General features: G+C 50.6%; 1 protein-coding gene across 3 annotated transcripts in view; it reads left to right on the plus strand.

The window, feature by feature from the left end:
• Positions 1-27,910, plus strand: part of NUP214 (nucleoporin 214) — a 1,006,718-nt gene that overhangs the window by 157,372 nt on the left and 821,436 nt on the right. For all 3 annotated transcript variants that reach the window (XM_069609281.1, XM_069609279.1, XM_069609280.1), the window contains exon 10: positions 5,975-6,101. In XM_069609281.1, coding sequence (XP_069465382.1) covers positions 5,975-6,101 — 127 coding nt within the window. The remainder of the gene's footprint in view (positions 1-5,974; positions 6,102-27,910) is intronic.

A 27,910-nucleotide genomic window follows, 5' to 3' on the forward strand; every position in this document is an offset into this window, starting at 1 on the left:
CAACAGCAATGTATTACCTGAACAAACAGAGGGGCACTCGCTCTCCAGGGCTATCCAAGCTGTCCCAAAACATCTGGATATGGGCTCTCAAACACAAGATGTTCCTGATATCCCAACATGTTCCAGGGGAACTGAATCTTCTGGCAGATGTACTCGGCAGAGATTTTCCTCTTCCAGAAGAGAACGAATGGCGACTGCACGAAGACATTGTATCCAACGTCTTCGCAGAATGGGGGTTTCCAGAGATCGACCTGTTCGCTACTCAGGAGAATGCCCAATGTCAAGATTATGCCTCCAGGTACCCCCAGAACCGATCCAAGGGGAAAGGTCTCTGGATAACTTGGTCGGGGAAATTTGTCTACGCTCCCCCCCCTAACCCCGCACCCCCCCCCCCACCCCCCCAACTCCCCTTCTGAACAAGATAGTACACAAGATGCACCAGGAACCAGTCACCATGATTCTGGTGGCTCCCATGTGGGCCCGCCAACCTTGGTTCGCGCACCTGATGGAAATGTCCCTCTCCCCACCAGTCAAGCGGCCCTGCCCCTACAACATGTTGTCTCAGGACAGGGGGGAGACTCTGCACCCATGCCCATAAACTCTGAACTTGGCAGCCTGGCTCCTGAGGTCATAGAGTTTGGACATCTGCAACTCCTTCAAAGATGCATGGATATACTGAGGGAGGCAAGAAAGCCTAACACGTTATTGCTATGCCAGCAAATGGAAACGTTTTGTCATCTGGTGCAGTTCCAAAGGCGTCAATCCCACCGATTGCTCGCCTTCACACATTGTGTTATATCTAACCCATCTGTTGGACTCTGGGTTAGTCTTCAATTCCTTTAAAGGTTCACCTAGCGGCGATGTCAGCCTACATCACGTCACAGCAGAAGGTGTCGTGGTGGAAAATACCTGTGATTAAAGCCTTTATGGAAGGGGTTAAAAGAATTTATCCCCCATCACTCACCCAGCCCCTGGGTGGGATCTAAATGTGGTTTTTACTAGGCTCATGGGACCCCCTTTTGAGCCTATGCATAAAGCTAGTCTGAAAGACCTGACTTACAAGACAGCCTTTCTAGTAGCTATCACTTCTATCGGAAGAGTTAGTGAACTACAGACCCTCTCGGTTTTGGACCCCTTTGTTACAGTCCACAAAAATAAGGTAGTTCTGCGCACTCATCCCAGATTTGCGCCGAAATTTATTTCGAAGTTCCATGTGAACCAGTCAATCGTACTACCCAAGTTCTTCCAGAGACCTACTAACATGGCCGAAAGAAGCCTCCACACACTAGATGTGCGCAGAGCAGTCATGTTCTACATGGATAGAACTAAACCACTGAGGAAAACGAAACAATTCTTTGTTTCAGTGGCAGCTGGTAGAGAAGGGGATCCTGTCGCTGAATCAGCAATAATAAAGGTGGATTGTCAAATGCATCACACTGTTACACTCTTGCAAAGAGAGAACTGCCCTTCAAGCCTAGAGCACATTCTACTCGAAGCACTGGGGCATCCATAGCATTCATTGCAAATGTTCCCCTAGAGTCCATTTGCAAAGCGGCAACCTGGAGTTCTGTACACACCTTTACAAAACACTATTGCCTAAACACTCATTCTAGGTCTGATTCTCAGGTGGGACAAGCAGTACTAAGACATCTTTTTTTCTACTGTTCCTTCTCACAACCCACCTCCAGCTCCGGGTACTGCTCGCTAGTCTATGCACAGCATGTGATTCTAAGCAGATTAACAAGCATCAGAAGACATGCATTACTTACCGTAAAAGCATTTCTGATGATTGTATCTGCTTAGATTCACATGTGCCCTCCCTGCCTCCCCGCTCGGGGTGGAAGGAATGTAGACTTCTTACTACTTTCTCTCTTCATGTACTCACTCACTATAGCCTTGGGCTCCCTCATGGCAGAAAAAATACAATCGGAGGGACCTCGGCGCGTGAGGGATTTTGGGTACTACACACGTCATGATAGGGATAGTGTTTGAGACACGCCTATGCCGACGTCCCCTTTCGGTCCCCCGAAAGACAAGAAGCAATACTCTGCGGTTACCACTGGATGTCAGACCATATGCACAGCATGTGAATCTAAGCAGATACAATTATCAGAAATGCTTTTACGTTAAGTAATGCATGTCATACTTCACTGAAAGGTAGAAGAAATGTCACAAACAGGTTTTTAAGTGTAGCTACAGGTGTAGACCAATGGGAGATGAGCTTAAGCCACGGGTAGATGGAAGGTGGAGTTTACTGTAATGTATTGTCTCTGAGGACAGCAAAATGAAGAGCCAACCAATCGGCAAAACTCCCACAAATCATTAGGGTGGATGGTCTCTCCTCTATGTATAAAAGTTCAACGTGCTGGTCACAACCTCCAGAGAGGTTAGAGAAGCCTCCTCCCTCGGTCATTAGACAAAAGTCTCTCGGGGTACGCCTTAGTCCTCTCACCAGGCTCGGATACAGGCAGAGTTTCTATTCATTCACATTTGTAGCCAACCCAGGGGGGGGGGGGGCACTTACCCACTTTTCACAGACTGGCTGTTCATTCCTCTACTACCCCCACCCCCCTGTCCTAGGGTCCTGGTCTCTCCTCTACTCTTGAGCTTCTCCTGCTCATCCTCCTCACCACCCCATGTGCTCATTCCACGTCACACAGTGGGCTTCTGATCAGGGTCTCGCCCCACATTTCTGCCTTGGACAGACGTACCCTTCTCAAGAACGTTCATGTGCTTACCAGCTGGTCCTGCACTATCGCACACCTCTTTGACCTCTACTCTTTCATCCGCCCCCCCCCTCCTTCCTTTCCTTCTAATGGTATGTTGCCTCCTCCTGCTCCACAATCTACCCCCCCTTCTCCTGCTGGCACCCCTCCTCCTACTGATATCGCCCTTTTTGACCCATCACCACCTTTCTTTTTTATTTTTTACTTTTATTTATTGGCAGAAGTTTACAGCAAACACAAGCATCAAAGCAAGAACACAGTTCACATAAATACAGAATGTGATTCATACAAAGCAAATTGGTGCATTTTCGAGACCAAACAAAAGTAACTTAGTTGAGCACATCATGGCACCTCAGGTTAAGCTCGGGATCCCCTGGGTGAGGACGTCCCAGATGCACTACCTGCCTGCCTAACATATGTTCTTGGGGCGGGAGTGAGTTGGAAGCATATTGATATATTCTTCCTCACAGGTGTCAGACCAAGTGAGTGCATTAAGCCACTTCTGGAAGACAGGAGGGGATGGGCTTTTCCAGCTTGGTAGTTCACATTCCTTAGCTACCATACAGCTAACATTCAGAAATATGGCAGTTTTTCTAGTGTCATCTGTACCCCACACCCCAAATAGCACCCCCAGCGGGGCAGGATCAACTGTTGCCCCAATAATGTCCATTAGAGCCCGAAGGATCTCGTCCCAAAAGCTTCCCAGTGCTCCACACGCCCAGAACATGTGCAAGTGGTCAGCACCTTCGTTTCGACATCGAGCACAGGTACGTACACTATTTTGAGCACATTTAGTAATTTCACAGGGAGTATAGTATAATCTGTTCAATCATTTATATTGCATACTGCGAAACCGAGAGTTGAGGGATACTTAGTGTGCGAGCACATCTTCTTCCATAGCGCATCGGGGAGCTCGAGGCCTAGTTCATTCGCCGATTCGGTTCGAGCAGTAGGGGTTAGGTCTGGGGCTCTTGCTGATAGCAATTTGTATAGGGAAGAAACTACACCACAGGCACCGCCCGAATTGGTTATGTAGGACACCTCCGGGGTGCCCGGTGGTTCAATTGGGCAAGAGGACCATCCTGCCCGGAAGGCAGCACAGAGTCTATAGTACTGCAGCATCTCCAGTACTGATCCTGAGTGGCCCTGCCACCACGTCTGTGGGGTAATGAATCTACCATCGGGAAAAAGGTCTGCTAAAGCCTGGTACCTCAGGGCCTTCCCGTGTTGGGCTAAAAGTGTATCATGAGTAGGTTCGAGCCCTGGAAATTCCCAGATAGGATAGGCAGCCATTTGTAATGGGGGTGGGGGGAGTGGGACGTGTGGTTTAGTAGTTGGTCCCATGCCTGTAGAGTGGTTGCTAAGGGGTCAAACTGGGAGTCGGCTGCGTAATCTCGGTTGAATATCAGTGTCATGATGTTTACCCCGGTCGCCCCAAGCACCTCCAATTTTACATGCAGAGGGGCCGTAACGTTCGGGTACCAGTACGTGGCATATTGGGCTTGAGTGGCAATCCAATACAGTATTAAGTTGGGGGCGTTGAATCCCCCTCTCTCATATGACAGTCATGTCTAGCTTTCTTTTTCCGAACCTCACCCGCATGCCATAGGAACTGTGCGCATAGCTTGTGAAGTCTTTCAAAGTATTGTTTCCCGGGCCAGATGGGCACGTTCCCGAAAATATATAGTAATTTAGGGCCAGTATCATTTTGATTCGGGAGAGTTTACCCGCCAGTGATATTGGGAGGGAGCGCCACCTATTCGTTTTTAACTCAGCCTGTTGGGAAGCAGCGGTGTAGTTCTCAGCCAGCAGGGTCGATTTGGAAAGTGATACCTGAACTTCTAAGAATCGGATACTCCCCGGGGGACCAGCGGATGGTTACTCAGACACAGGTTGTTGGGTTGTGTTAATAAGCGGAAATGTCTCCGATTTAGAATAATTAAAAGTGAAGCCCGAAAATGTACCACTGTTACATCCTGCAAAATCAGGTCTAGATTGGTAGTGGGGTTCCTTACATATAGTAGAACGTCATCTGCATATAGGGAGATTACCTCCGGAGCATCCTTCAGGCTGATGCCCCTATGGACATGGCACGCTCTGATGTAGTCTGCCATTGTTTCAATGACCAATGCGAAAAGAATCGGGGAGAATGGGCATCCCTCCCGAGTACCCCTAAAAAGTGTGAATAATGAAGATGTTAAGGAATTGACCCGGACTATAGCCATGGGAGCTGTATATAGCAATTTAATATATCCAATCATGTTGGGGCCTACCTACCCTGAAGGCACTTTCTCCAGCTGCAAAGGTTCTCTCTCTTTTTCCCGCCTCCAATGTCTTCTATCCATCCTTCCTAGCGCCTCCGTCTATCTCCTTTTCCTTGCAGAGTCCTAACTCTACCTCCTGTTGCCAAACCCTGATATCCAGTGCCTGCCCTGCTTGCCAACTTGCTGCAGCTTCCTCTTGCAAACATCCACTGTCTGTTAGACCAAGCATTCTGTACCCTGACCTTCTCTCCCCTTGGGCGCTGCTTGCGGGAATGGTCTACAGTGGTTATAATGGGAATGGCCTGGATTGATTATTGAGAAATAATGTTTTTGAAATTGTGTGCATATAGACACGTTTCTCCTAATGTACGCACAGACCGAACCGACGCTCTGAATGCCTGGTCTGTCATCTTGGGTGAGGCGATCAGCCATAATGCTTGTTTAATATAATGCAGGCCTGTAAGATTAGAGCTGCCTTTGTTCTGGGGCGCACAGTGAGTGTCTGTGGGGTTCTAGTCTCAGGTGTGACTTGCAGAACTAGCAACTGTTTATTGGATTGGGGGACCAGTTTTACAGGCCTGTGGCTCTAGTTCCTCAGTGAACTGACAACCTCTGGGTACACTGGACCCTCATAAAGGATCTGTATTAAGTGTGGAAATCATGTGCCTGACACCTGCCAGATGTCTGGGACGAAGTGGGAGTGAACAGGTGGAGCCTCCTCTTGTCCACTAGCTACCCCCCCTCTGTCACCTCATTAATTGTTCCCATTGTCAGATGGGCCTTGTTCGCAGAGTTTATGTTGGAATTGAATGTCAAATGAATTTCCTAGAAAAATAATCGACAAATGGCTTTTAGCTGGGTTGGAGGCTTCTATTGAGGCAAAGCATGCAAGTAGTGACCCAGAGCTGGAGAGAAACTGTAACATGAGCCTCCTACCCAACTACATCACATAATCAGATAGTGACCTAACCATCTCTCCTTTAGGCTAACTGGGAGCTGTGGGTGCTGGAAGATGCCAGTCGTGCAGAACTGCCGGTCACTGACAACGCCGATGACACTCTGCCAGTCGGTGTGGCTCTAGATTTCACCAGCCAGAAAGAGATACCTATTGGTAGGTTGGGAGTGAGGGTGCGGGTGCAGGGTGCTGTATGTTTTTATTGTTTCATCAACATCTTTCACCATTTTCAAAGTTAAATTGTGCTCGTTCATGAAAAAGAGCTTGTAAATTGCACCTCTATCTCAATCCTGAAGGGGATTATTTGGGGTTCAAATGGTATACCATGGTTCCCTATAACCTTATGGGAAATGCCTTTGCTTTACCATACATCAGAAGTTGGGTCGGGGTGGGGTACCTCCCATGGGTCCCTCCCTTGCTCTGGTAGCCTTAAGGGTATAGACTGAGAGGGAGACTGAGAGACTGTATGCGTGCAACCGTTTGTGTCTAAGGCTGTATATGGCTTCATTGGCATGCGGATTGTGTGGGAACATAGGATTTCAGAGTGTTGGGACTGGGGGCAATCCGTGACCTCGATTGGCAATATTTATTTATATGTATATAGTGCGCAAACAGCCCAGGGGCATTGAGGCGCTGTTACTTGCAAGAGCTTAGTTACAGGGGTACAGGAGTGGTAGCCGTCATTGGCACATTATAAAAACACTACAAACATAATTCTATCATTACAGCTTACGCGGTTGGTCTTTACAACGTATGCAGTAGGTCATATGTTTAGTATTCATGCTGGAACTAGGGACCTTATGTGAAGAGGATGGTTTTCATAGCTTTACGGAAAGCGATGAGCGAAGCCTCACCTCGGATAGTGGGGGGTAGGGCATTCCAGTGTGTTGTGCGAGATATAGGAAGCTGGATCTGCCCTCTCTGGCTTTTTTTTTACTAGTGGCACACAGAGCATGTTGGAATAGGGGTGATCTGGTTGGTCTTGTAGAAGAGACGGGGTGGATCCTTTGTGAGAGGTAATCGGGAGCAGTGAGGTGAATGCACTTGTGGGTCAGTGTCAGAGCTTTGAAGACTATTCTTTCCTTTATTGGGAGTCAGTGGGCTAGTTTTCTGGCCTCAGAGATGTGTTCACTTTTAGCAATGCCTTGGGATGCACAGAGAGCACTATTCTGTATGACTTGTAGCCTCTCCAGGTTTTTTGTGGATGTTCCTAGAAATAGTACATTGCAGAAGTCTAGCCTGGAGCCAATGATGGCTCTGGCTATGTTTGTGCAGTACTCTTTGGAGAGAAAGGGCCTGACTGCGTTGATTAGTTTAGCACGATATGCGGCTGAGGAGGCAATTGCGTTGACTTGTCTGTCCATGGATACATTGGAATCCAGATAGACTCCAAGAGTATTGACTCAGTCTGAGACAGGTATTTGGATGGTGTCGATGGTGAAGTGGCTGAATTGGGAGTCTAGATTTTTTAGCGTGTCGGGGGAACCTACCAGGAGGAGTTCGGTCTTGTCGGAGTTGAGGCATAGTCCATTGTCTGCCATCCAGGCTTGGATGGTGTTATAGAGGTTCTCCAGCATGGGGTCTGGCATGGATTCACATGCTCATGAATATTCCCCGTCGTCAGGCTGGGAATCCTCGGTAAAGAAAAAATCAGTATCAGTTTCGTTTCTGATCTCTCTTTCTTAGAAGTAACCAATCGCTGATCTCTGGGTCATCCCAGCCAATGACTGCCCTCTCCCTAAGCCCCGCCTCTGGCAGCCATCCTCAGATTTTTTACCGCACGCTCTAGTGTTGGGAGTCCTCGTGTTTAGCTCTCGAGTTTTTTACTGCATTTTCAATTTTTTTTCAGGAGATTTTCTCATTTTTTCGGTTTAATTGAGCCTCAAGCTCCACCGTTTCTACTTCCAATAACGGGGACCCATTTCAGAATTCTTCTACGCCCCTCAAGGGTGAAGTTTTCGTCGAGTTTACACTTCTTGGAGGATTCCGGAAGATCTGCAGCCTCCCTCAACGGACATAGCCCAGGACAAAGGGTGCTCGACGCCCGGATCCAAGCTGTTCAGGAACTGCCCTGGATGCGGATTATACAACGTTTTCAAGGAGGACGAGCATTCGTGATGTCTCTACTGCCTCCATGGGGACCAGACGCACGTGGAGAAAGACTGTGTTCGTTCTGCAAGAACCTTTCGGAACGGACCAAATAAGATAGTCATTCCCGCCTCTCCACCTGGGTGGAGAAGGGCACAGCAAGTGAGAAGGCGAAGAAGAAGTCTGAGGGGGCTTCTAAGTCCTTTGAGGGCGCCCCGGTGACGGGGGCCCAACAGAAGGCCAAGCACCGTGAGTCTGCGGGCTCCGGGAGCGCCGAAAGGTCGGGCTCTTCGGGTGCCAAACAGGGCGCTACTTCCCCGGCACGTTCGACCACGAGCCAGCGCTCTGGTTCGGGAAAGAGGAAGTCCGAGAACCCGGGTAGGCCGATGGAGCGGACCCGGTCGATCTTGAAGGGGGAGCGAGGCGTTGACCCTCCCCCCAAGGCGCAGGCCCGGGACGCACCTAAGGTAGCGAGGGCCTTGATACACCCGGCTAAGGCCTCTACCGAAGTGGTCTCTGCGACCCTGGCAGAGCCGGCTGAGACTACGCCAATGGAAACGGCCTCTAGGCCCAGAGTATCCCTGCCGCCGCAGAGGGAATCCTCTTTCCAGCCCACCGCGAAGACCCCTGTGAAGCCCCCGGCTGAAAAAGAGGGGGGGGGGGCGGTGGCTGTTACAGACTCGGAATCAGCCTCTGAGGAGGAACTGGTGGAGACCGAGAGGGGCCTCAAAGAAAGGTCCATAGGCCTCAAAGAGAGGTTCATAAACCTCAACGAGAGGTTCGAGAAGGTTCGATCCCAGGGGACGGTCCCTGCTGACGTGATCGAAGATAGCGACGAGGACGACGAACAGGGCCCAGTGGAGCGGCCATCCCGTCCGTCGCAGCCATTGCCCGAGCCCCAGGATAGCTCGGCGGCCATTTTGTTGGCAATCCAATCCTTATGTACCGAGATAAGTACGAGATTACCACAGACCCCGACGGAGGATCTCCGAACAAGCAGAGGAGAGTCCACCCATCTCTGCCCTTCGTGCCCGCGAGGCCGGCAGACCCCTCGTCCCCCTCGCCGGGAGAGGATACGGGGACAGACGGCGGCGAGACAGCAGACATCCCGTCGTCACCCCCCCCCCCCCGGGCGTCCCTAGTCGACGAGGTTGGCTCTTTCCACGCCATGATAACCAGGGCATCCGAGCTCTTCCAGCTGTGCCCTGAAGAACAGAAAAAGGAGGGGTTTCTGTACCAACGACGAGAGGCTAAGAGGAAGACGGTCCTCGCGGTGCCTGTATTCGACGACATCTGGGACGAGGGGCTTGCTGTCCTCAAGAACCCTGCTACGACACCCGCCAAGAGGGACAGGTACGAGAAGAAGTACCGTGTCCCCGATGCCGCCCCCTTGTGCCTCAGGGCACAGCCCACGCCAGACTCGGTCGTCTCGGCAGCGGCTAAGAAGAAGGCAGCGGGCGCGGCGGCTTCAACTTCCACTTCCCCGCCGGACAGCGAGGGTAAGATGTTGGACTCTATGGGACGACGAGTCATCTCGTCGGCGGCGGCGACGACGATTAAGGCAGCCAATTCCTTAGCGATCGTGGCCCGCTACGACAGGGAGCTTGTGAAAACATAAAAATATGAAGCCGGGAAGCCCAAAAGAAACACACCAACACAGGTTACAAAGGACATACAAGTGCTTTATTTAAAAGCTACAACAGTTACCAAAGTCAATTGACAAACGGATAGCGATTCGGCTCTCAGAGTAACGTTACGAACTTCAACAAAGGTTCGATGCATTAGTAAGAGAGACCGTACATTGGAATACTTGGGTCTTTTATATGATTTGTCCAGCCCTTGGCCAACCCTCTCGCGGGTTAACCATTCTTGGGATCGGGCCTTGGGTTCCTTGCCAGGTCAATCCTATAATTTATGCATTTTGATCAGTTTCGCTGATATAGTTGTGCATTTACACATAGGTCAGCAATAGGACAAGGTCTCAGTTCGCGACCCCGACAAGTGGCCTGCAGGCATATTAATTATTCGTGTGTACGGAGGTCACAACGGTCAGAATCTTACTCAGAATGTCATTCGGCCTCCATTTTGATGTTCAGGGTGACTTCCACATTACAAGAGAACCTAAAATGGCGGCTTAATCCAAGATGGCGATTTACATTACTTTCTCTAAGGTCAAGACCTTGCCGCGGAGTTTATTCGCATGATATTTTAGACAACTTGGCGTAGGCCAATACACATACAATTGCTGCGATAGGAGGCATAATATTATTTCAATTCCGACAAGCTCTGGTTCAAGATAGCTCCCTTGCTAGATTTCCGGCCTGATGACAAAAGGGCGGATGCCTTAGAAATTCTGCAGGAGGGCGAGGTGGCGTCGGATCACGCCATTACGGTGGCAACAGACATTGCCGATACCGAATTTCGCCAACTGGACAACGGAGTTTGCCTCCGACGACGAGGATGGCTCAAGGTGACAGACTTTCGCCAGGACGTCCAGGCCAGAGTGTTGGACATGCCGTTCGATGGCAACAACCTCTTTGGTAAGGCGGTGGATGAGTCTCTACAGGCCATCAAGACCGACTCGGAGACGGCCCCGGCCCTTTCAGTGCTTCAACAGCGACGGCCCTTTTGGAGCTCTGGAGGCAGACGGGGTGCCTCCAAAGGATCAGCGGTTGCTCCTCCACCTACCGCCAGGTGGCCCGCTCCTCTTCCCAGGAGGCCTACAGAGGCCGCAGCAAGCAATGGGGTTCCCGCCGTCGTCGCCAAGGAGGCAAGGCCGCTTCCAAGCAAGACTGACCCGGCCGGGTGGTCGGGCCCCCACCGAAGCACCCCAGTGGGAGGCCGGCTGACGAAGTTCATCAGGGTGTGGGAGTCCATCTCCACCGATCGTTGGGTGTTGGACACCCTGGCCAACGGGCACCCGCTGGAATTCCTAAAGTGCCCTCGCATTCCTCCCGTGGCCAGGAAGGAGAATCACGTCCCTCAACTGCTGTTGGAGGTAAAGGCGATGCTTAAGAAAGGTGCCATCGAGCTCGTCCCCAGGAGGCTCTGGGGCTCCGGAGTATACTCAAGGTACTTCCTCCTCAGGGAGAAGACAGGCGGTTGGCGTCCCATCCTAGACCTGCGTCGGTTAAACAAATACATCAAGGCGCCGAAATTCAGGATGGTCACCCTCCTGCACGTACTGGGACAGCTGGAGGAAGGCGACTTCCTATCGTCGCTGGACCTGGAGGATGCTTACTTCCACATCCCCATTCTAAAAAGGCACAGGAAGTTCCTCAGGGTCGTGGTTCAAGGACGCCACTACCAATTCAGAGCCCTACCGTTCGGATTAAAGTCGGTACCCAGGGTTTTCACCAAGTGCCTGGCACCAGTGGCGGAGCGGCTGCGCCTGCAGGGAATCCACGTCTACCCCTACCTGGACGACTGGCTAATCCGGGCAAGGTCAAGGGAACTCGCCGTCGATCATACGGCGAGGACCGTCCGGTTGCTCACGGAGCTGGGGTTCTCCAACTACCCCAAATCCCACCTGGTTCCGTCGCAAGTAGCACTGTTTTTGGGGGCGAAGCTCGATACAATGGAGCAATTGGCCTACCCTTCAGAGGAGAGGACCAAAACCATCCTGGGCAAGGTACGGCGACTGTTAGCCACGGACGTGGCCAGGGTGAGGTCCATCAAGTCCCTTCTCGGGATGATGTCCTCATGCATCTACCTTGTACCCCTTTGCAGACTTCGGATGCGTCCGCTGCAGGAGTTCCTCGACGCCCGCTGGTTTCAGGCGGGGGGCTGCTTCGAGGATAGGACGAGGAGTTCTGTCGGGCGATCCTATGGTGGGGCACCAGGGCTCACCTCACAACGGGCACGGACTTTCAAACCCCGGCGTTTCAGGAGACTGACTACGGAGGGTTGGGGGGGCCCACACCGGAGATCTCCACGCAAGAGGCCTTTGGCTCCCGGAGGAGAGGTCACTTCACATCAACATCTTGGAGCTCCGTGCAGTGTTCTGGGCGCTCAAGTCGTTCCTCCCGTCCCTCAAGGACAAAGTGGTGAGGATCTTCACCGACAACACCACCATGATGTTCTACATACGGAAGCAGGGAGGCACCAGATCCCCAGCCCTATCCAAGGAGGCCCAGGATCTGTGGCACTGGGCCGTCGCCTCGCCCAGGGGATGTTTCTGGTTCCCTTCCACCTGGCAGGAATAAAAAAAAAACACCATCGCCGACTCAGTAGGGAGCTGCGCTTGTGCCACGAGTGGGAACTGCGCCAGGATCAAGTGTAACGAGACTTCCAACGATGGGGCAAACCCCAGATCGATCTGTTCGCGACGGCGGCGAACTCCAGTGCCAGAGGTTCGCCAGCAGTTTCCCACAGCCGAGGAGCATGGGCGATGCTTTCTCGTTCCCTTGGGATGGCCTGTTTCTATACGCGTTCACTCCATTGCCGTTGCTGCTCCGCCTCATCAGCCAGCTCAAGAGGTCCAGGTGCAGGATGATCCTCGTCGCACCGGCGTGGCCGAGGCAGGTCTGGTTCCCGGACCTTCTGGACTTGTCAACGTCCCCGCCAGTCAGGCTGCCGGCGGACGCGGATCTTCTCTCCAGAGAAGGAGGCGCCATTCTACACCACGAACCACAGTCACTGAACTTGCAGGCCTGGCTCCTGCAGCGCTAGAGTTTGGAGGGTACGATATCCCGGCTGATTGCAGAGAGGTTCTTGCAAAGGCCAGGGCGTCCTCAACTCTCAAGTGCTACGGTCATAAATGGAAGAGGTTCTCTGTCTGGTGCCTTGCACAGAAGATTAACCCTCTGCAGATTACGGCCCCTCAAGTGCTGCCGTACTTGCTGTCGCTGGCCAAAGCTGGACTGGCCCACGCCTCCATAAAAATACATCTGGATGCCATCTCCCGATATACCAAGACTACGGGACGGGCGTCCTTGTGGTCTCATCGCCTGGTAAAGGAATTTATGAAGGGACTATTCCGTTCATTCCCGCCGGTGAAGGCTCCTGCCCCGGTGTGGGAATTTATGTGGTGCTGACCAGGCTCATGGGAGCCCCATTCGAGCCTATGCATTCCGCGCCCTTGAAGTTCCTGTCATGGAAGCAGAGTTCCTCGTGGCCATCACCTCTGCACGACGAGTGGGAGAGATTTAGGCCCCATCTTGCAAGCCTCCATACTTGACTTTTCATGACACAAGGGTAGTGCTTAGGGCGCACCCCTCCTTCATGCCGAAGGTGCCCTCTGACTTCCACCTCAACGAGTCCTTGGTGTTACCAGTTTTCTTCCCGTCGCCTTCGACGCCGGCCGAGAGGACTTTGCACTCGCTGGATGTAGCTAGAGTGCTGAAGTTCTACATGGACCGCACAAAGAGTTTTCGGGAGACGTCACAGCTATTCGTGAACTTTGGGTCTGTGAATCAAGGGAAGGCTCTCTCGAAGACTTCCATTTCCAGATGGCTCTCCGGCTGCATCATGCATTGTTACTTGTTGGCAAACCGACCGCTGCCCTGCTGTCCGAGAGCCCATTCGACCAGAGCGATAGCTGCTACCACGGCGTTCCTGTCTGGTGTGCCCCTGCTGGACATCTGCAGGGCTGCTACGTGGAGGTCCACGCACACCTTTACAAGATTCTACTGCGTCGATCGGGACTCCAGGGAGGAGTCCTCGGTCGGCCAAGCAGTGCTGTGCAACCAGTTTGCTTAAGGTGAGCCTGGTGAGGAGGTAAGAGATGCTTAATGTTGAGCCTGTTGCCACCTCCCGTGGTTGTGCATGTGTATACTGCTATGTATTCTTTATTCATGAGCATGTGAATCCATGCCAGACCCCATGCTGGAGAAGGAACAAGTTACTTACCTGTAACTGTTGTTCTCCAGCATAGGTCTGGCATGGATTCACATGCGAACCCTCTCACCTAACCCTCTGCGGCTCTTCACTTGTTCATACTGCCACTTGGCGTGCTACCAAATCTGAGGATGGCTGCCAGAGGCGGGGTTTAGGGAGAGGGCAGTCATTGGCTGGGGGCAGTATGACCCAGAGATCAGTGATTGGTTACTACTAAGAAAGACAGATCAGAAACGAAACTGATACTGATTTTTTTCTTTACTGAGGATTCCCAGCCTGACGACGGGGAATATTCATGAGCATGTGAATCCATGCCAGACCCATGCTGGAGAACAACAGTTACAGGTAAGTAACTTGTTCCTTGTTCATGGTAAAGGAGTCTGTCATAGTTGCCAGTGAGGGTGAGGAGGATCTGGGTATCGTCTGCGTTGTTGATGTAGGAGATACCCATAGCGTCAAGGATGATGAGGGGTCGTGTGAAGATGTTGTAGAGGGTGGGGAGAGGCAGCAGCCTTGGGGCACACCACAAAGTATGATGGTGGGTGAGGCGGAGTCTAAGTCAGAGAATACTTGCATGGTTCTGTCTTGTAGGAAGGAGTTGATCCATGATGTGGCGTCAGGGGAGAACTTGGCAGTGGAGGAGAGGTGATGGCATAGGACGTCATGATCTACGAGATCGAAAGCCGCGGTTAGGTCAAGAAGTAGGAGAGGTGCCGGTTTGCCCATGTCTCTGGCATCGTCCGTCTGGTTTTTCAGGTCAATTAGGGTGGTTTCGGTCCCATGTCTGGGGCTGAAACCAGATTTGCGGAGTCCCAGGAGTTTGTTCTCTTCAATGAAGTGCTGAACCTCTAGGTAGGCTGCTTTTTCCAGTATTTTGAGGAGAAATGGGACAGTGGTGATGGGTCTATAGTTGGGGGAGGTGGGATCAAGAGTAGGTTTTTTTTTTTGAGAGGGCGGTCCCAGGCTTCCTTGAGGGAGGTGGGGACTTTCCCTGTGGCAAAGGAGGCATTGACAAAGGCTGTTAGGAGCTAGAGCTTCCGTACAGTCCTTGATGATAGTGGCTGGGCAAGCATCACCTTTGCAGTTAGAAGGTGATATTCCTTATGATGATGTTTTTTTCTTTTTCCTGTATGGATTTGAATGAGAAGGGTTGGGGGGGTGTCTGAGGCTGGTGGTGGGACAGGCATGTGCGTATTGGGCAGGGCTTGTTTAGTAGCTACTATTTTGTTTTGGAGAACGCTCAATTTGGTTTGCATGGCCGTTTGAATTTCATCGCACCAGGCTTTGTCTTTGGCGAAATTCTGGGGGGCGGGTGTGCGAGTTTCTAGTTCCCTGAAAATGGAGAAAATTTCTTTTGTGCTAGATTGGACTTCCGAGATTCTGGATTCAAAAGATTTTGCCTTTGCTTGTGTGATTGCCTTTTTGTATTTGATAAGCTGATCTTCAAAGCCCGCTCTATTTTTGTCAGAGTGGGACGCTTGCCACTGTGTAAGTGCAGCCTTTTTTTCATTGCGTAGTATGAGAAGGTCCGGGGTGAACTAGAAGTTTGAGTGGGTGTTGAGTTTGGATTTACAGGGTTTAAGTGGAGCAATGGAGTTGATAGCTGCTTTGATGGCAACATCATAGGCTGATGCGAGAGTTTGAGTCTGTGGAGAAAGGTGGTCTGAAGGCTGGGCTTTGGCAGAAGGGCAGTAGTCTTTCCTTCGTGAGTTGACGGGAGCTTCTTGCGAGGCAGGTTGGCAGGGGTTTGGGTGAAGAGGTTGAGGAGCTGGTGGTGAGTATGCTAAAGGTGATGATATGGTGGTCAGACCATGGGGTGGGAGTGTTTCCGGTGACGATGAGTGAACAGTTATGCTGTGCGATCCAGTTGAGAGTTCTGCCCTGGGTGTGAGTTGAGCTAAAGATGGTGTTCTTGTAGCCTAGTGCCTTGAGGGCTGAATCAAGGGATTTGGCTGCTGGGTCCTTGCTGTCCAGGAGGTCTAGGTTGACATCCCTAGGGAGAATGGCTTTCAAATGTTTTTTAAGGTTGTCCGAGAGGAGGTGGATGAGAGAGGCTTGGAAGTCTCCTGTTGGGCTTGGAGGGCGATAGACAGTGTGAACAGCAATGGTACAGTGGGGAGAGAGGTTGATTTTGACTTGGAGGTAGTCGTTGTTGTGCAAGGATTTCTCTACCTTTCTAATGGAGAGGCAGTCTTTGGCAATGATTGCTACACCTCCACCTTTAGAGAGACAATCTTTTCTAGTGATGGAGTAACCAAGAGGCAGTGCAAGGGAGAGCGCCTGGCCGGAGGTTTTACGCTCACCTGGCTCCCACAGGGGCGTCGGTCAGACCCGGACTGCTGCGGCCTCCACCCTCGTGATGCGTAGTGCAGTGATGACTGACTGCATCTGCCCTCCTAATCTTGTCTGCTTTGCCCTTAGAAATATTCTCCTTATATTCTTGAAGGATGAGCCCTCCATCCTGCGAAGCACTCAGGGGCGCGTTGATGACCAGTTACTTCACTGGCCTGAAGATATTGGAAGAGTTGTAGACGAATCCTGACTCCAAAAGGACCTGGCGAAGAGCCGAAAGTATATAGTTCGTAAGAGTTCAAAATGTCTGGAATTCACTCCTGTCCAATTCCTCTTTTATCTTGCAGCTTTGACCCAATAAGAAGATTGACAGCTGAAAGCGCTCCGGTAAAAGTCTGTGTTACCCAAAACTGTCTGGTAAATAATGCCAAGGGTTAAACTTGCTGCTTTCTCCTGATCTTACAGGTGCGGCATTAGAAGATGTGGCGTGCTGATGAATTATACCTCCGGCAGTAAAATCAGGTTAGCATATGGCAGCTAAAGAGATCGTCTGTCTGTTCTCTCTGCTCACCTTGTTTTTTTTTTGTCGCCCTTAGGTGCCGGGATTCGGCGATGTAAAGATGGAGACAGCGCCGGATCTAAGGGATGCTGCGTCGAATGGTGAGTATGGTGCGGCACTGCTGCTGGCGATGCGACGCGTTTAAAACCAAGTCTTTCCTCTGGTTTGAAGATGAGATGAATCCGGAATCGGGTAAGAAATCGGGTAATACTCTTGTTCTAACCTTTGCTTCTTTCCTTCTTTCTAGGTGCTCCAGGTTTGAGGTGGGCGTGGCAGAAGGCTGGATGCTGCTGCTGGCACGGTGAGCGTTACGCTGCTGGATGCAGAATGACGCGAAGCGTGTGCTGCTCTTCGGGCATGGTTTAAATAGCCTCCAAAGTAGTCCCAGCTAGGTATTCCTCCCCGACCACACCCGAGTAACAAAATAGTCCCTAAGGTAAAGTAGTCCCTTCCAGGCCTCACACGGGCTTGGATCTTCTTACAGCATGGTCTGCATCAGGTAAGTGTGCACCTATGTCCCATATGAGCCTGGCGCCATAGGCGTCAGGACTGAACCCAGACAGCCCCTAGCAGGGGTTGCTGGGTTTTCTCAAGGCGACATGATGCCTGCTCCCGGGGCTGATAGACGTGGTCTGGATGCCTGGGGGTATGCATCATGACAGCAGGCCTCATGTAACCAAGTTTCTGAGATCATGAGCAGATGGAGGTCATGGGTGGTTATGAGGTTGTGGGCATTGATGGACCTAGCATTGATCATGGTGCATTTGAGGTGGGGTTCTGTAGAGCCTGGGGAGGGCACCATGGGAGAGTGGGTGAGGTGGTGGGCTTGGTAGCGCTGGGGGAGGTAGAAGAATTGCACATCAGATTTTGCACTTGGGGGCTCATTTTCAGTGGTGGTGGACACAGGTAGAATCATATTTAGTATAGAGCCAGTACAGTTTGAAGTGGTGTAAAGTGCTTCATTGGTAGCTATATTGGAGGTAGCTATAATGACTGTGGGCTTTGTAGTTGGGCAGATGAGTTTTGCATCGTTAGCACATAATGTGGGTGGCATGGTACGGCAAGCATAGCCGTGCATTGCGGGTGCTCGTGGGGAGGGGCTGGGAGCTGATGGTGGCCTCTACGATGCGGGCACGGAGTCTGAGGCTCCTGGTGTCCGGGCCTGGGTTTGAATGGAGTTTGAGATAGTAGGGCTCCTTACCTCCAGGATGCGGCATAGCTTCGTTGCAGACGAGCAGCGAAGAGCTGCAAAGAGCACCGGAGGCCTTTCCTTACTGCCTTCCCTGCTCTGCTTCGCCTCTCGGCCCTCTCCCTCCTCCATATAAAGCAGGAGGGGCGGGCGGGTCGAGGCAGCGAATCGTGACACGGGCTCGGGGCAGTGAATTTCACGGCACATTTTGTTGATTGTGCAGACATCGCAACGGGGGCCATTTTGTCTGGATTCAGTGGTGCTTCTGTGCACGCTGCATCTGAGGACAAGGGGAACACACAGACGTTCCAAAACGAAGAAAGTCAGCTGATTCAGCTCTCAGCTGCTCAATGGTGCTTCATGCGCGCAGCGGAGCTGCAAAGAGCACCGGAGGCCTTTCCTTATGGCCTTCCCTGCTTGGCTTCGTATGTGCGGTAGAGTCTCTCTCTCTCTCTCTCTCTCTCTCTCTCTCTCTCTCTGCCTCTCTCTCTCTCTCTGCCTCTCTCTCTGCCTCTCTCTCTCTCTCTCTGCCTCACTCTCTGCCTCTCTCTCTCTCTCTCTCTCTGCCCCTCTCTCTCTCTCTGCCTCTCTCTCTCTCTCTCTCTCTCTGCCCCTCTCTCTCTCTCTGTCTGCCTCTCTCTCTCTCTCTCTCTCTCTCTGTCTGCCCCTCTCTCTCTCTCGCGGGCGCGGTCTGTCTCTCTCTCTCTCTCTCTCTCGGTCTGTCTGCGCCTCTCTCTCTCTCTCGGTCTGTCTGCGCCTCTCTCTCTCTCTCGGTCTGTCTGCGCCTCTCTCGCTCTCTCTCGGTCTGTCTGCCTGCCTCTCTCTCGCTCGGTCTGCCTGCCTCTCTCTGTCTTTTTCTCTTTCGCGGTCTGTCTGTCTCTCTCTGTCTTTCTCTTTCGCGGTCTGTCTCTCTCTCTCTCTCTCTCTCTCTCTCTCTCTCTCTTGCGCGCTGTCTGTCTATCTGGCTCCCTCTCTCTCTGTCGCGGCACCCACTGTCCTTCAGGCTACCGGTGCAGGGGAGAGAGAGTTATGCCTCCATTGAGGTCTTTGGTAATACACTATTTTCCATTAATATTTTAGTGCAGTGTTTTTGGACGTTTGCGATGCCTAGTGCATTCTGGACAGGTTGATGGCAGTGGCTCTTGTTCGCCATTTGGTTTTTACCTCATGGCAGCCTTTTGTGGAATTTGGTGCTCAGAATCGCTGGCCATGTTGTTTAACGCCTTTTTTATTTCTGCTTCACTGGCCTGGTGGCTGTCTTCTCCTGGAGCCTCCAAAGTATAGCCTTTGTTTTGCCTGGAACTGCGTTAGTCTTCCTGAGAGGCTGAAGTCAGAACTAGTACATACTGCCAAACCTTGTGAGTCATGCTGAAACTGAGCTGGCTGGCTATGATTGGACAGCTGTTAAGCGTTTTAACTTTTCATGTCCTTCAATTGGAGGGCTGGGGTCCCACCAGCGAGGACTCCGTATATCCGTAGAGGATCTGGAGCCATTCTGCAGTTGGCCACTAGAACACTCTATCCAAAGTCAAAGAACCTGTATATAAAGTGGGGAGGAAACAGTAGTCACAATTGCTGTCGTAAAGATATTACATCAAGCAGGTTTGTTCAGGCTAAGGTGTTAATTTGGGCTGTACATCAGATTTTCAACTTATTCCATTTTCTGTGTCCTTCATTTTATGTGCAGGAAATATGATTTTTAAACCTAGGGAGGTTTTTTGTAATGTGATATTTTCTGATTCATCATAATATGTATTGGGTTTTCTTTTAGAATCAAATAATGTTCTTTTGATGTGAAATGTTTTTAATTGATTTTCTTTGTCTAAACGTGTACAGTTGAGTACGAACAGTGTGAGAAACCTGAGGGTATTCTCCCTGTAAAACCTCGAATCCCTTATTCAGGTGGCCAGGACACGGTCCTCTCTGTTGGATCCAGTTCCTGGGGGTGAACCAGTGGGGGAGGATCACCTGGCTATGGAAACCCGAGGTTGTGCTCTGGAGAATTCCCCAGTTGAGACGCGGTATGTTACAGACTAAGAAGACGAGGAGGGTGAGGTCCTGGAGACCTTTGTGGGCTGTACTACATCTGGCCCCCTTGCTCCCATAAAGTCTCCCGTATCCGAATATACCACTTCCTGCCCCCCCCTCCCCAAATCTGGTAAATCCTCTAGGAGCACGAACCCTATTAAATTGGAAAATCATATCGCCCAGAAATCCTGCTTTCCCACTTCCTACCCAAAACCTCTCAACCATTCTTCTCCACAGCCTTTTGATTATTCTTTTACGAACACTCCATCTGCCCTGACGAAACACTACCGGTCCCAGAATCCCCTGTGTTCATTTCACAATCCGTTATTCCTGTGTACCTCACAATCCCCAACAATCCTGTTCGTCTGAATATCATTTTCTAAACTCCTGGTCAAATGTAACCTTCCCTTCCGAGATCCCCACAAGCCCTAATACGAATGTCTTTATTCCATGTAACACCTCTTTCCCTTCTGCCCCGGTAAAACATTTGGAAATTCAACCTCTCCCCTTTTACGACACAAATATTCTTTCACACCACAATAGACAACAGACTAATCCCAGAACAGTTTACTTGACGCATCCTAATCCCAGCGTCGGGTAAAGTCAGGCAATTAACCTGAATCCCACACACCTGACGGCCCTTTCCTTTCCCTATAGGGATAAAAGGTGAACCCAAAGTGCATAGTACGAGCAAGGCGAGTACAGCAGACAGCACGACGAGACGGCTACCATGCGGCTGTTCAAAAGGAGAAAGGCGGCAGGAAACGAGAGGGTGGCGAGGAGAGAATAAACCTTGTCATTCTCGTCCCAGGCCTGCAGAACCTTCGTGGAAGAGAACCTAAAACCACGACCAATAGCACAAGTGTCATGGAGCAAATGTCAACGGTACATAGGGCAAGCCTATGCCGATAAGCAGGAGTGAGGGAAGTTCCCTTGTCTGTGGTACCGACCTTGACTCCAGAGAAGCAAAAGCCAAGCGGTTCGACACAGCCGGTGAGTCGAGGGGAGAGCCGATAAGAACCGGGCTGTGATGAATGAGAATGGCAAAGTGGCAAATTTTGAACCAAAGCTAATGAATTGTAACAAGAACAAATATTGAAGGGGAGACCAGCTGCAGAGGGAAACAAGCACCATTTGGGTGCTAATTCGAGACTCTGGTCGAGGCCCATATGAGATAAACTACAAGTACTAGAAGGCCGTGCAAAGGCCAGCGAAATAGGTCAAAGTGGTCCTACACGGGGTCAAGCAAAATCCCTGTACAATCGAAAGCCTTTGATCTACAAGCACATTGAGAAACCGAGGGCATTGAATCCCACAAAAAGTCAAGAGGGGTCCAAGCCTGACCGAGGGAGATCCAGGGGTGAAGTTGTCACTCAAAGTTGACTGATAAAGGAACTGTGGTATATTGTGAAATTCAATACGCAGAGGGTCAACGCCCAGAAGAGGGGGACCCAGGGGTGAACTCATCACCCAGCGAACATTGTAAAAGAACTTTCATTTGTAAAAGAAACTTTTGTTTTTCTCATTTGAATATATCGGGCCCGAAGGCGAGTGACTTTGTAAGGAAATGAGACTTGGACATCGACGGTCCTGCGAACAGCCATCAGAACTGTTGCCTCGTGCTGGAGAGGCCCGAGACCGTACTGTGCTCCAAGCTCCCATCTTACCCTGTGTTCAAAACATGGGAAAGGGAGACCCAGGCTACTGCACCCTGACATCTTATTTGAGAGCACTTCTTTCTTTTCTTGAACTATCCCACAAACCCTTTTTGTGTTAGTTGTGAGGTTGGCAATAGGTTTCTTAGTATAGGCCTTTTTGATTTGACACCACACCACTAGGACTGCCTTATTTTTCATTTGATGGTTGACGCTTGCTCCCATCTTAGATTTAGGTTTTTCAACCTGCCAACAGCATTTATTGTTTAATAAACACCCTTGAACTGTCATCACTTGTGTCAGTCTTACTCGTCGCCATGAGTTTCTCAAAACAGCCAATAACACAGTAACAAAATTAAAAAGAAATCTGGAAGGCTGCTGCTCGAACCTCCATTGGATAAGATGCCCACTGCAGGGCAAAGCTCTGCTGTTCACTTGGCCTTGCTCCCTTGCACTGGTGGTCCAGACCAGTTCAGAATCGTGCAAACCAGAGGGCGTCCTCCTGGGGGCTCTGAGGAGTGATGATCTATCTAGTGCACTGCATTTGAAGTGTGGACTTTTCCCGTTGCTACAATCTCATGCAGCTTGGTGATGGGTTCTCGTGCAGTGCATCCTTGTGAACCTTGAGTCGCAGCATAGGACTCCCTAGTGTCGGCCATGTCCAGCCAAGCTGGGGATCCTTTTCTGAAAGGATCCCATGCACTTGTGCAATCTGAATGACACCTGGCCTAGTTAGATCGTTGTCTGTCTTCCCTCCCTTGCCTCGTCGAGCCTTGAAACACTTGTGTATAGGCGGGTTATAAATGCCATATCATATCATATCAAAGTTTTCTGATGAGACTGGAACTCCGCTGTCTGGGATATAAACTAAAGAATCCTCTACACCTGCAAGCCTTGCACCTTCAATTTCAGAAGCAACGTTGAAAGCAGTTGTAGCCAGCGGCCCTAACGTACATGGGTTGGTTGTTTGTCTTGACCACTTTTGTTGCCCCCCCCGCCCTCATCACCCATTCATGTGTGAAGTACTACCCTCCAGCTACGGGGTCCTGAGACTGGGCATTTTGTCCCGGGTTATCCTGGGAGAAGTAGATTCCTCTTCTCTATATTAGTATTATATGAGTATTACAGTTGTTTTTCGAAACTCGAAAATGGTCATCGTAATAGGGTGTGCCAGCAATACTATCCCTATTGTGACGTCCCCTGTACCCATAATCCCTCACACGTGTGGGTTCCGCCATCGTGAGTGGTCGCAAAATATAAGCAGTCATTTTCGGCGTACGCTGTTGAACGTCATTAAGTTAGAGTTTCTTCCTGTCCTTTTGCCGACACTGACTCGACGCACTAAAGACTGAAGAAGACTTCGAAGCTGACCGTCGGACGGAGATTCAACGGCGCCACCTGGCCTTGGAAGGCCCTTTCGGCCTCTGCCTTACAGTAGGGAGAGTGGGGGGAGGGTTATCATAAACATGTATATTCCCACCCTTTACCATAATCGCCCAGCTGCCTACATATATTATGGAGCGTACTCCTTTTAAGTTATGCCCCCTCTTGTAATAGGAAGTTCACGTGGGTCGACAAGCATAGGGTCTGTAACCTCTGCTTGAATAGAGACCACAACGAGGTGCATTGTCGAGCGTGTAAACTACTCCGACCGAAAACCCTCAAAGACCGGCGAAGTAAGCGTTGGGCCCATCACGCCATGCAGGCCGAGGCCTCCATAGATGTCGAAGAGGCATCCAACAACGGCAGCAATGCCGTCCCTTCGGACGGCGAGGGTGCCAGGTAACCTGAACGTTCCCCAGTGCCAGCCCCCGGCCTTAACACAGGCCAGCGGTCCTGTTATGGGTAAGACACCCGGCGGCAAGGGCACCACACTCCCCACAGTGATGCGAGTAAGGTCGCACACACAGCATCGCCGGTGAAGGGCAGATCTTTCCATCAAATGGCCTCTGGATGCTCCGAGCGGCCGCCGCATGACAAGCCCATCAAAACTAAAGTCTCCCGACTCGATAGTCCCCCGTCCGGCCACGCGGCGGCGATAGACACAGGTCAAGCCATTCCCGCTGTCGAAGTTCGGCCTACATCCGGGGACAAGCCCAGGGAGTCCTCCTTATCCCCCTCTTCGATACAGAGCTCCAAAAAATAATCTTCTAAGAGCAGGGACCATAAGGAGAGAGACAAATCCAGTTCCTCTAGAGAGAGCGACTCACTTGGCAAGGAGAAAACTAAACAACCTTCTGGCCAACATAAAGGTAGGCCCTTACAGGACACTACAATACAGTCTGATAGTGCACATCAGCCTGACCCTATAAATCTTGAGAAAGAAGAGGAACATACCCACTCTACCCCCACTCCTGCCTCCACCTACCCAGGGGTTATACCCAGTTCGGCCAAATGGTCTGCACAGGATATTGACAGTTGTGAGTCGCATGACCTGCTTGACAATTTTTTTTGAAAAGCATCCACAGATTCTGCAAAACTTGAACACCACTCCTCTCACTACACATGCGTCTAGTTCCAACATAACACCTACAGCCTCTCAGTACCAGGCATTGGATGTACCCTATAAGAAAAGATTGCTCCCCCCAGTAGAATTGGAAGTTGAACCACCACACAAGACTCCTCGTATCTCCTACGAACTTTACGACCATGATGTAGGGGAGGATGAATACTTAGAGGAGGGTGAACCCTCTTATGGTGACATCGAGGGTTACGACGCTGGGGGAGAAGACGACCAAGACCAGGAAGACTCTGAGTCCATGGTTTTTGCGATGGACTCTCCTGTCCCGCAAGACCCTGTCTTACCAGACTCCCTGGTGTAAAACCAGCCACTATTCAGTGATATACTGATAAGGGCTGCAGAGCATTTCGGCATCGAAACACAAGAGGTCCAACAGGACAAGGATTTTCCAGGGAATATGTTGGGTGATAAAAAAAAACGGCAACCCAATTTATCCCCCTGCTCAAATCGGTCCAAAGAAGGATCCAACTTCCCTAAAAAAACCTAACGACACCAGGGCGGTAAACCCTAGGATCGAGAAGCTCTTCAGACCTGCACCTTCCGACCCCCCCTATATATAAGGGGCCATCTTTGACCTGAATCTCTGGTCGTTACCACCCCCTTGTCCTCCTCCGAAGCCCCTCCGGACAAGGAGAGCAAACAATTATTTGCCATGGGTAGGAAGATGGCGTCCACTGCAGCATACCAGGCACGTATAGCAAACAATTCGACCTTGCTATCCAGCTATGACTGCACAAAGTGGGATGAAGTAAAGGCCCTATCGGAGTCAGCGCCAGAGCCACTGAAGGCAACACTCTCCCTTCTGGCTGCCGAAAGCTGAGCTACAGCAGGCGTCCTCCTAAAAAGAACTTTGACGCTGCTGACAACGCTGGACGCGTTATTGCTGAAGCCACCATTTTAAAACGCCATGCCTGGTTTAGCCAGTCAGGCTTTAAACTTGAGACTCGAGCTACCCTACTAAATATGCCAGTTGGTATTATTTGGAAAAGCAGTTGAAGACGCCCTCAAGTCCGCCAAGGATGAATATGAGACCCTCAAATCTCTTGGCCAACTGACTAATAGACAACCAGGCCAAAGAGGTGGTAGTCATTTTCGTCGCTTTCTGGGGCAAAGCGCATAGAGGGGAATCGGATACAACCAAAACCAAGGTCCCTCTTGGAATACTAATCAACAAGTCACTCAGGGTTACCCCAGGGTCAGCGAAGGGCCCGCGGAAGAGGGAGAGGTTCCCCCCACCAGAGGTGGAGGGACACCCTCTAAGCAATGACGCCCCACTATGGGTCCCCTCCCATGCCTCCCCAGTCGGGCGACTAATATCTTTATATTACGCATGGCAGGGTATAACATCGGACAAATTGGTGTTGTCAACAGTGAATGGGGGTTATTGTATAGAGCTTCAAGGAAAACCGTCAAACCTCCCCCCACGTCAAAATAAACCATTGCAGGAAGAACAACTTATCCTGCTAGAAGAGGTGTAAGCTCTACTCCTCAAGGACGCCATCAAGGTCGTGCCACACAAAGAGGTAAACGGGGGTATTTAATCAACTTACTTCCCTGCAAACAAATTTGTAAAACCACAAACATTTTGCATGACAACGCAACAAGAAGTTAAAAATGGGGGATTACAATGCAACATTGGACAAAGATGCCTATTTTCATATCTCAATGTTCCCAGCGCACAGAAGATTCTTGCAATTCAAACTAGCAAACCAACACTATCAGTTCAAGGTGCTGCCCTTTGGTATAGCCTTAGCTCCAAGGGTGTTCACCAAGTTACTGGCGGTGGTGGCAGCGCACTTACGCAGGGAGTCAATCCCAGTGTACTTATACCTGGACGACTGGCTAATCACGGGAGAAAACTACCAGCTTTGCAAAGTAAACACGCAAAGGACAATAAACCTTCTCTTCCAATTGGGCTTCTCAATAAACGAGAAAAAGTCAAGTCTGATACCAAACGCATCAAAACAGTTCCTTGGAGCTGTATTAGTTACAAGGACAGGCTTAGCCTACCCATCCATGGAACGAGTGCAAAATATGCTTTGCCAAATACCCCAGTATCAGTCCAGTCTCCGGATAAGCGTACGCAAAGCAATGCGGCTGCTAGGTATGATGGCATCATGCATTTACCTAGTCCCCCACGCGCACCTGCGATCAATGCAGTAATGGTTGGCGAAAGAATGGTCTCAGGCAAGTGGTCAGTGGGACGATCTAGTGGTTGTTTCGCCAACACTGGTTCAGAACTTACGCTGGTGGTCAAGGGAAAATCTGCTCAAGGGGAAGCCCTTCCACGAACCGGAAGCACAAGCGGTCGGCACGACGGACGCGTCCCTTTCCGACTGGGTGTCCCACTACCTTCCGCACACGGCCTGTGGTCACAAGTGACTGCACAGAAACACATAAATGTTCTGGAGTTATTGGCAGTCCTCAAGGCCCTACAAGTCTTCGAGGAACAACTGACGAACCTGTCGGTACAAGTCCTAACAGACAGCACAACCACGATATTCTATGTCAACAAGCAAGGAGGTACACACTCTCCAAATCTGTCCAAGCTGGCACAGAAATTATGGAAGTGGGCACTCGGAAGAGGGATGACCCTGTTCTCCCAACATGTTCCAGGGTTACTTAACACACTAGCAGACTCTCTCAGCAGAGACCCTCTACCAGAAGAGCACAAGTGGAACTACACACAGACATCGTAGACCACATATTCTCTCTTTGAGGTTACCCCTCTGTAGACTTGTTCGCTACAAAGGAAAACGAGCAATGCCCAGACTTCGCGTCCAGGTTCCTCCAGCCACACTCCAAGGGGAACACCCTATGGATGATCTGGTCAGGGATATTTGCTTACACCCCCCCCCCCCCCCGACTCCATTAATTAGCAGGATAGTGAACAAAATACTCAGGGAACAAATGATACTCATCCTGGTTGCTCCTATGTGGTATCCACATTTGCGCAAGCTGGCGATGTGCGATCCCATCAAGCTCCCGTACAAGGTCAACCTGTTGACTCGACACGGGGGAGTAACGTTACACCCACAACCTCACTCTTTGAACTTGGCAGCATGGCTCCTGAAGTCATAGAGTTCGTACACCTTAATCTTCCACAGCGCTGCATGGAAATCCTAAAGGAAGCACGGAAACCAAACACCAGACACTGCTATTTCAACAAGTGGAAGGGATTTGTCATTTGGTGCCAATCTAAACAGATCAACCCCGTAGAGTGCATGCCATCACACATTCTTACTTGCATGCTCCACCTGTTGCGTTCAGGGTTGGTCTTTAATTCTCTTAAAGTCCACCTAGCAGCTATATCAGCATACACCACCTCTCAAAGTAAAATATCATTGTGGAAAGTGCCAGTCATCAAAGCTTTCATGGAGGGAGTGAAAAGAATACATCCTCCAGTCTCTAACCCCCGCCTGGTTGGGATCTAAACGTAGTACTAGCAAAACTCATGGGACCCCCCTTTGAGGCTTTGCAACAGGCTACCCTTAGAGACATTACATTTAAGACTGCCTTCTTAGTGGCTATCACTTCAATAAGAAGAGTCCGCGAGATCCAAGCCTCGTCAGTGCAGAGCCCCTTCTTTCTCATTCATAAAGACAAATTGGTTTTACGGACTCACCCTAGGTTTTCACCTACATTTATTTCAAAATTTCACGTAAACCAGTCTATTGAGCTCCCAGCCTTCTTTCAAAAGCCAACTAGCTCAGCTGAGGTCAAACTCCACATGCTAGGTGTGAGGAGAGCGGTTCTCTACTACGTAGATAAACCAAACCGCTTAGGAAGACGGAG

This window comes from Ambystoma mexicanum, chromosome 8 (assembly GCF_040938575.1).
Source record: "Ambystoma mexicanum isolate Mex_15411 chromosome 8, UKY_AmexF1_1, whole genome shotgun sequence".
In the NCBI taxonomy this organism is placed as follows: domain Eukaryota; kingdom Metazoa; phylum Chordata; class Amphibia; order Caudata; family Ambystomatidae; genus Ambystoma; species Ambystoma mexicanum.